Source organism: Parambassis ranga, chromosome 19 (assembly GCF_900634625.1).
Source record: "Parambassis ranga chromosome 19, fParRan2.1, whole genome shotgun sequence".
Taxonomy (NCBI): Eukaryota; Metazoa; Chordata; class Actinopteri; family Ambassidae; genus Parambassis; species Parambassis ranga.
The window spans coordinates 23652985-23662104 of record NC_041039.1 but is presented as its reverse complement, the minus strand read 5'-3'; the positions used below and the strand labels follow the sequence as shown (position 1 = coordinate 23662104).

Genomic DNA, 9120 nt, shown 5'->3' with positions numbered 1-9120 from the left:
ATGGATTCTTGCAAACCAAAGATGGTTGGTGTTCAGGGCTCTTGATGTCCACATTGTGTTTGTGGTCTTCTCTCTGAGCCTCGGAAACACCACCTGCCTGGCTTCCCTGACGTCTCCTCTCACTCTCACATGAAATCTGCTTGCCTAATGCAGCGGCCCCAGAATAGCATCGCCGGGGCATCTTGGTCGGCTTCTTCTCCAAACTTGAGCCTGCCTCCTTAGCATTCGACCCTTCCATCTCCTTATTGAGTGCCGGGTGAGAGAGGCGGACCTCCGTGTCTGCCCTCCGGCCAATGGGAAGGCCGAGCGGATCAAGTGTCACTATAACAGAAGGACATAATCAGCGCGGTAAGTTTGCAGAACCTTACAGCCTGTCTTGGCCAGCAGGGAGCTCACTTCTTTCAGCTTTTCTGAGGTAAGGAGGAAGGGGAGAGAATGGGGGTGTGAATGGTAGTAAGGGAGGTCAAGTGCAGAGTCCCCAAGCTTCACTGACTGCTGAGTTCATGTGTTCAAACCTGAGAAAACAGGAGTCCTCAGCAGGTCTATAAGCAGCCAGTTTATGGTGTTTGTCTCCAAAATGAGCCAAGAAATGAGATTATTTAGAAAACTAAGTTGTTCAAGAGGTGTTCTGGGTGTCACCAGGCCAGCTTCAGGGCTGCTGCTGCTGTTGTTGTGGGTATAATTGGAATCCAGTGACTGTGGAGGTTCATACCTGAGGGATTTACAGGCGGTTTAAAGCCTTTGAAGCAGCTTTCCGCTTCAGGAGATAGAAGGTGACACTAATGAGTGACACCATGAGGGCGGCAGCGGCGGTGCAATCTGCCCTCTGTTTCTATTACCGTCTTTGTTTTTTTTCTGGCTTGTAGATCTTAACTAGTGAAGCTGTGGCATGTCTGTGCATTAGGACGCACATAGCTGGAGGATAAACACTAACAGGATCCAGGACTGCTTTATTATTAAAATCATTATTATTATTATTATTATTACAGCTTGGGGGAAACATGAGTTTGAAAGTTTTCCACAAATTAAAGGAGGCCTCTGCCATGCCTTACAACCTGCAGAGCTGCCTTTAAAGGTATAATTTTAATTCTTGGGAAGGATGATTGAAGGAGCCATCTGAGGAGGAGGAGGAGGGGGGGGGAGGTTGCCACATAAGGACATGAAGGTGGAAATATGGTTGATGATCCAGGAAGGGAAGGAACCCAATCCTCAACACACACCGGGTCTGCTGAAACCGGATCCGGGACCTGTGCAGCTGTCCAGTGGAAATAGTCTTGATGGCAGGGCGCCTCCTTGATGCCCTCACGCTAATAAGGGCTAATCCCAAATCTAATCCCTGATAGATCCCATCATAAATTTGATCTCTGATTTCAGTTGTTGAATTATGGGATGGCAGATGAAAACACAGCTTTAGTGAAACTCTGCATTAATCATGATGAAGAAGCAGATCCAGGATCCAGGACACTGATCTCAGCCTGTTTATGAAGCATGTAACATGTTTGGAGGTGACAGATTTGCAGCTGTAAGATAATAATTTTTGAAAGATTTATTTGGTTTGTTGATAAATGTGGAGGCATGCAGGGTGGGGTCAGGCCTGGGTGGGGTTGGGCAGCTCTTATTTAAGACATCTGCAACATAATCCCGAGCTATAAATACACCCCCACAGACAGCCTTCAAGTTCCTGTCTTCTCTCTTCATTCCAGGTTGCAAAGTCCACTGTCACCATGTCCGACACAGAGGAAGTGTAAGTCCATTCCCATTCCACTCACAGACACCAGAGCTTTAATGGTTAATTTAGCTGAACCTGTTGTCAAATGGATGCTAAAAGTTTTCTGTCTTCTGTCTTGCAGTGAACAGGTCGAGGGTAAGTAGCTCCATCTTCCCTGCTTTTATAAATCAAATCCCCAAACATGCAGTCCAGGTACAGACGGGAGTTCCATGCTGAGTTCTTTCCTTTGTATCCTGCCTAACTGACTTTCCACCCCCCTGTAGAAATGCCTTTATACGCCCTGAACAAACTCGTATGTTCGCAGGTTTGGCTTGACTCCTCCAGATTCGAGTTGTGTCATAACGCTGCCTCTTTCTCCTTTAAGCCAATGTGCACAGACTTTAGTCCTGTCGCTGTGGCATGGTTGCAGGCAGCAGCTCTGACAGCAGGCCAGAGTGTCCGCCACACCTCACGGATCACGCTGGCCTGCCGGCAGACGCTCCTGCAGCTCTGCATGACCTCCTGCACTCATGCAGTCCTCCTGAGCTGAACAGGAGGTCCCAGCGTTGCGAGCGCCGTTCAGCTGACGAGGACTGTTCTGTGTATGCTTAGCATGGATCCCCAGTGTACCCATGTTTTTATCATGAGTTGATCTGAATGATGGGTACAGGCGGGATCTTTTGATAATGTTCTTCTGCTCCTTTCTTTCTCGGACGGACGTGAAGAATACGATGGTAAGATGCAGCCCCCAGACCCCCGATGATAAGTCTCACGACACTGATACTAATTTGTTAGTCACTGTTGAAGACGTGTGATCTTACCTGGTGCAATGCATGCTGGTCAACACTAATGAAAGCAAAGAAAACACACAGGTTGCGTCAAGATAGACTCTGTTTTTTTCTGTCTGTAGTTGCAGTGCAGGTGTTTTCCAGGAACCCTTTCATCCATCAGTGACTGACCTTTCCCTCCTCTAACTGCCTGTCTCACCTGCTTTAGCACCATCTGGTGGCAGTTCTCCCAAACTGTCCCAATACGAGGAACCTCCTTGTATCTGTCCTTTCATCCACTCATCATCCACTCATCATCCACTCATTCCGACCACCTCCTTTTTTTTTTTTCCTTTTCCCTTCTCTCCCGCTTCCATTAACCCTCTCATCGCCCTTCCTCTCCCCTGGTGACTCGCTGCATGTTGTGTAGCTGTAGAAGAGGAGGTAGTAGAGGAAGTAGAGGTGGCCCCTGAGGCGGCCCCTGAGGCAGAGCCAGAGCCAGAACCAGAGCCAGAACCAGAACCAGAACCAGAACCAGAACCAGAACCAGAACCAGAACCAGTGGTAGAGCCAGAGCCAGAACCTGAGCCTGAACCTGAGCCTGAACCTGAGCCTGAGCCGGAAGGTATGTGGCATGGAGGAGGGGGGAAGGGGGCTTTTTATCTTCCTTTCCCAGGCGTCAGGCGCGCTACAGCAGCTAATCCAAGCTAATCCTGATCCGCACACATGTTCACCATGTCTGCTAATGCTAGCGCTAACTTCCTTTTCCCCTGGGACAAAAGTCAAAGACAGCACCTACAGGGTCCACCATGAGATCTAAACCTCAGAAACATGCTGAAATACAGACCCAGCACCGCTGATATCAGCAGGCCGATATTTGTCTTTGTTTAGCCTTCATGCTAATATGTTAGCATACACTCCAGTAAAAAGTCGAGTTATTTCTAAATTGTGTCACAAATGGTGATCTGTTTACGCATGATTTCAAAAAACATCAAACTTGTGTTCAGCACTGAAAGAAAATGTCCTTTAATGCATCAGACAAAAAAACCAGCAAGGTTCTGTAAAAAGAAAAAGTTCTGCACGCCTCAGCAACTAAGAAACAAAATAAAAAGGGACTGCTTGTGTTTATTATTAGCTAACTTCAGTGAGCAGAGAAATATTGGCCTCTTTTATCAGTTTGTCCTTCTGTACCATGTTTGCTTTTTTATCATTTTTAAATCTGATGGAGGTAAACATCAGATTCATGTCTGACTGCTTTTATTTTAAAAGGGGGTAACATCCTGCTTCTGAGCATGGTTAAAATAAAATTAAAGATGATGGCGTTGCATTCATCTTTGTTGACTTTTAGACACATGAATGCGATGTTCAGTGTTGAAGGATCATTTGTTGTTGTAAATTCTCCCATTCGGAGTGAGCTGCCTTCACTTCACACACTCGTGTAGCTTCTATGTTCAGAATGGGAGAATTTACAGGTGCTCAGCTGCAGCAGACGGACCTTCTGCCTCAGTCTGTGTTCAGCTGCTCCCAGCGCGCCGTGCTAACAGTGTCGTTTGTTCTGCTTTTGTTTTTGGATGCTTGCTGCATGCAGAGGAAGTCGAAGAGGAAGGTATGTCTTTTTGTTGTTGTTGTTGTTTTAAGAAAAAAAAATCTGAAATCTGTCATTCTGGTTTTGGACGGTGTCCAGGTCTGACGTCTGTCCTCTGGGAGTGCTGCTGTTTATAGAGTGTCTGTCTAAATTCCATCTGTTTGTCAGACAGTCCAGAGGCGCTGAGCGATTGGCACATCCCCAGCGCTCTTTTTTTTTTGTTTAGAAAGCAAATCAGTTAAAAGTTGCAGGCGCTAGTGGAGACGAAGGGTGAAGGAAAATGAGATGCTAACACGACGTGCTTCACTGCGCAGCGACCCCACCGTCGTCTGCATGGCATGGAGCTGCCAGAATCTGGTCAAAAAGGAAAGATGGGAAGATGACTTGCTTCTGTAAAACAGTTTGGGGTCAAGCCAAAGATAAATCAACACATTCTGTAGGGACGGTGCATTAAAAAGAAAAGAGTACAGGACGCCTGATTGAACAGTGTTTACTGGTTCTCAGCAAACATGACAATAATCCCCTCTGTAAGGTGTTTCTGACTGTGCTAACTGACTGAAACACTGATGAGGCTAATCTAGTCTGATGTAGAGTTTAATCCTTGTGTCGCCTGAGAAATGTTTTCTTTCTAACCGGATGACCTTTACTTATCCCCTCTTCATCTCTTAACCTGCAGAGGAGAAGCCAAAGTTCAAGTAAGTTTCCTTTTCACGTGCTCAGACTTCAGCTGATTTATGATTTGATCTGATTTCACCCAAAAACAAACAAACAAACAAACCAACCAAGCCGTGTGCCGGTGCACTCAAAACCCCAACACTCTCCCACAGGCCCAGCGCTCCAAAGATCCCCGATGGTGAGAAAGTGGACTTTGATGTAAGTAGTCGAGCAGAAGAAGAGCTGTTGATTCGCGCCGTCGCCCCCCGCAGGCTGAGTGCTGTTTCTGCTTCTCTCTGCCCTGCAGGACATCCAGAAGAAACGTCAGAACAAGGATCTGGTCGAGCTGCAGGCCCTGATCGATGCTCACTTTGAGTGCAGGAAGAAGGAGGAGGAGGAGCTGATCGCCCTCAAGGAGAGAATCGTGAGTTCTTTCACTTAAAGTGAAGAGTGGTTAAAATGTGAGAGAAAGAGAGAAAATAATAAAACTCACCCTGTGACCGTCTTGTCTGTCGCCGCCTGCAGGAGAAGCGTCGTGCTGAGAGGGCCGAGCAGCAGAGGGTCCGTGCTGAGAAGGAGAAGGAGCGCCAGGCCAGACGTGAGGTTCGTGGTTTTTGCTCACATTGCTCCATTACTCGCACACATTGTGTATGCATCGCACTTCCTGTGTTACCATGGGTACCATAGAGGATCATGGAGGTCTCACTCTGAGGTGTTTTTGTGAACCCAGGAGGAAAGGCGGATCAGGGAGGAGAGTGATGCCAAGAAGAAGGCAGATGAGGAGGCTAAGAAGAAGTCAGCCCTGTCCAGCATGGGCTCCAACTACAGCAGCCACCTGCAGAGGGTCGGTGCACACACACACACACACACACAGTGTGCGTATGATGTATCAGCTGTTGACATGCACCTCCTCCAAACAGGCCGACCAGAAGAGAGGAGGAAAGAAAGAGACTGAGAGAGAGAAGAAGAAGAAGATCCTGGCTGCCAGGCGCAAGCAGCTCAACATCGACCATCTGAACGAAGACAAGCTGAAGTACGACTCCACACGTCTCTGCGTTTACACAGCGGCCACGGCTGCATTCGGTTTTTAACCCCGTGTGTCCTTTCCCTGCAGGGATAAGATCAACGAGCTGCACGACTGGATGCGCCAGCTGGAGTCTGAGAAGTTCGACCACATGGAGAGACTGAAGAGGCAGAAGTACGAGGTGAGACTTCCTCCTCCTGCTGGAATCATATCAAACACACGCTGACTCAAAGTTGATGCTTTCATGCTCGTTAGAAGAAATACATCCTGAATTATGCATCTGGAGAATCATTCTGCAGTCTGTTATTTCCTAAGAACAGACCCTGGTTTCACTCTTTCAGTTGATTAGAGTAAAAGTATTGACCTCCTCTGTAGGCAGCTGTGTGATAATCAGGATAATGTGCAGCCATCCAGGTTAAACGAGCTGTAATGACCTCAGACTTTATCTGCAGCTTCTGTTCCTGAACTGATGTTCAGGATTAATACTTTTTAAAAAGCTGACATGAAGTACAGGTAAACGCACGTTTCCGTCACACTGGCCTGGTGGATGCTCGCCGGCCGTCACCCGTCTGGATTTGAACGCCTCTTTGGTTTCCCTCAGGTTACAACCCTGCGTAAGAGAGTGGAGGAGCTCAGTAAATTGTAAGTAGCAGAGCTGAGCGGCGTTCCCGCCTGCTGGCTTCAGGCTCGCTGCATGTTAGCATGAGGCAAGGTCGAGGAGACGCACAGCGCCACCTGCTGGCCGGGAAATGGAGACGCACCACCACGAGAACTGGCCAATCTGATTCCAAAAGCATCCTTTAAAAAGACCATTATTCTTCTAAGAGTGTGCTTTTATTTTGAAAATCACACTCCTGTTTGTAGTTTTTAAGCAACACAAACAGGATTTTAGGATCAAACTCTGAGCTGCAGGTACGATGGAGGCAGACAAGTTAAAGTTAAAGGTGGTGCCGTCTGAGCCTCCGTCAGGTGTGAGCGCGCCAACAGGTGAGTGAGAGAGTAAAAGAGAGCGAGCCTGTCTTTGGTTCCCATGGTGGATCAGTCCGGGCAGCCTGTGAAGAAGCTGAGGACGAGGAGGGGAGTGTGGTCGCAGGTAAATGTGTCCTGCTGCGTGTTTAAAGCTGCTGCTGTCGTTTTTCAGGTGCTCACGTACAGGAACCGCATCGATGAGTTACAGAAGCAGTAAGTACTGTCAGTGCTGCCTTCACTGACACTCAGTAAGACTCAACACATACCGACATTTACCTCCCAGCTGCCGTGTGTCCCTTCAACTCAACAAGACATAACTGTCGTAACACCGCAGACAGTTCATGTCGGTTTATGGCAGGACTGTCACTGAGAGTTTTTACAACTTTTATTTTGAAAAGACTGATTTTTAAGACATTTTTGTTACTCTGCAAGGCAGCAAGACTCCAGCCCACCTGAGTCCTGAGGCAGGAAAAAAGCAGATGAGACTGAAATGTCCACTGACACTAAAAAAAATGAATATTTTTAGAATAATTGATCTGTATTGATTTAGATGTTTTTAGCCATAAACACTTGATAACTGTACTAACACCATCAGTGATTGTCCCACAATCACAGAACCCTGTCCCAACATGGAGGCGGAGGAGCCGCATGCTCACACACACACACACACCCAGGTTATCACAGGTTAATGAGCTGGAGGTTCAGGTCACATTTGTCTGGTTCACTCACACTTGTAACTAACACGTTGACATGAGGCAGCAGTCGGGCTCGGGTCGCTCAGCCTGTGCAGGTAAGTGCTGCATGAGTCTGTCTGTGAGCTCTGCACGGTCTTCTCTTCAGTCCAGAATCCCACAGAAAAGACTGCTGTATTAAACCATCAGACACAGACACAGCCCCGACATGTGGACACATTTATACTGACGTGATCAGTGCCTGCATCGCTACATTAGCCACTGAGCTAACACTCTATGGAACAGTAATCAATCAATACTCTGACCCTTCATTGACAAAGAGCACAGCTCTGTGTGTAACCTAAGCTGGTCGTCCACAGGGGGGCGCTAATGAGACAGTCCAGAATACATCATGATTTTTTTTATCAAATCGATCAGTGACGTCACCACGAGCCACGTTACAGCGTCCTTCGCTCTGATTGGACACACCCAGCCAGCAGCAGCAGAGCATCTTTTAGCAGTTCACTGCTGATCCATAATCAATACTGTATCACACAACAGTGGAAATACAGTCCTCTTTAAAGAGGCCTATCTCACAGCGCCCTCTTCTGGTACACTGATGTAAGCAGGAAGTGGACAGGCCCTCCCACATCAGCTCTGTTTGGGATAGGGTACACAGGGAGTTGTGTTACTTTGTGTATCAGAGGTTTTGACTCTTCTGAAGGGATTTTGGACGACGTGCTAGCAGCTAGCAGCTAGCAGCTTCTAATCAATACAGACGTTCCCTCTTCTTGCTTGGCTACAGTTGAGCAGGTCGCTCTGGTTGTGACTTTGTGTGGTGAGTTGTTGTCATCTTTGCTGAACTTTTCGAGTCCTGACACGTTTCCACTTTGTGCTCCGTATTACAGCAGCAAGAAGGGCGCCGCTGCTCGCCGCAGAAAGTAGATCCGCTCGGCCCGCCACCGCCCAGAAACCAAACTGCCACCGTCTCGGACACGCGCCTGATGAAGCAGCGCACACTGTGGCGAAGGTCGTAGCTCAGAAGAAGCAGCCAGTCTTGCTGAGGTTTTCCTCGTGGTTACACAGCCACGTCCCGATAAACGCAACCAGGAGCCTGTAGCTGCTGATCAATAGAAATCAAATCCAGCACACCTGTCCGCCGTCACGCTTCCTCGCCCTCCACTGTTTGGTTCTCAGTATTTTTGTAAATAAAGTGTGACTCTTCAAGCCATGTCTGTAGATCTGTTGTCATTCAGAAACCAATAAAGTTCCGTGTTTTTAGACCTGTAATTTAAAGTCATTTCTTCAACGCTGTTCTCTAACAGTTAATTTAAACTTTTACCACAAATATAAATTTAACTCAGCATAACGTTATAATTAAAAACTAAAAAAAACACTAAATATTTATTTATATTTATATAATTTATTGATGTTTGCTGTCGCCTGTAGTGTTTTTATCCGTGTAGAGTTTTTAATGTGTGATCATGTTTATCCACCTCGAGGCCGGTTCTAGGCAGGGGCAAGAGGGGTGCCCCCTCAAATAAATGTCTTTATTCATAAGACTACCTTAGGTTTGTAAACTTAAACTTACTTTAGATTACATGTTTTTGAGAATGAGACCATCCAGATAAATGTTATGTTGTTGATGAATAAAATCTGGATTAAGGATATTTTATTTATTCAATGTTTATGTTTCAGTTTTCCCCTGAGGGATTGCCACCTTATAGTGGTCAGGGGGATTG

At 47.0% G+C, this 9120-nt stretch overlaps 1 protein-coding gene across 5 annotated transcripts; it reads left to right on the top strand.

The window, feature by feature from the left end:
• The first annotated feature begins 312 nt into the window (after positions 1–312).
• tnnt3a (troponin T type 3a (skeletal, fast)) lies at positions 313–8609 on the top strand. 5 transcript variants are annotated; one of them, XM_028431439.1, is made up of 13 exons: positions 313–415; positions 1704–1744; positions 1851–1864; positions 2906–3100; positions 4737–4755; positions 4888–4933; positions 5022–5138; positions 5240–5317; positions 5445–5558; positions 5635–5747; positions 5829–5919; positions 6340–6380; positions 8287–8609. In XM_028431439.1, the coding sequence occupies exons 2-13, from the start codon at positions 1725–1727 to the stop codon at positions 8321–8323; spliced, it is 885 nt and encodes a 294-aa protein (XP_028287240.1). In that variant the 5' UTR covers positions 313–415; positions 1704–1724; the 3' UTR covers positions 8324–8609. The 5 variants fall into 5 exon arrangements, with proteins under 5 accessions (XP_028287240.1, XP_028287242.1, XP_028287241.1 ...); XM_028431440.1 differs by lacking the exon at positions 2906–3100 and adding an exon at positions 2434–2442 and having other exon boundaries at positions 350–415; XM_028431438.1 differs by lacking the exons at positions 313–415; positions 6340–6380 and adding exons at positions 2434–2442; positions 6880–6920 and having other exon boundaries at positions 1710–1744.
• The last annotated feature ends 511 nt before the right edge of the window (positions 8610–9120 follow it).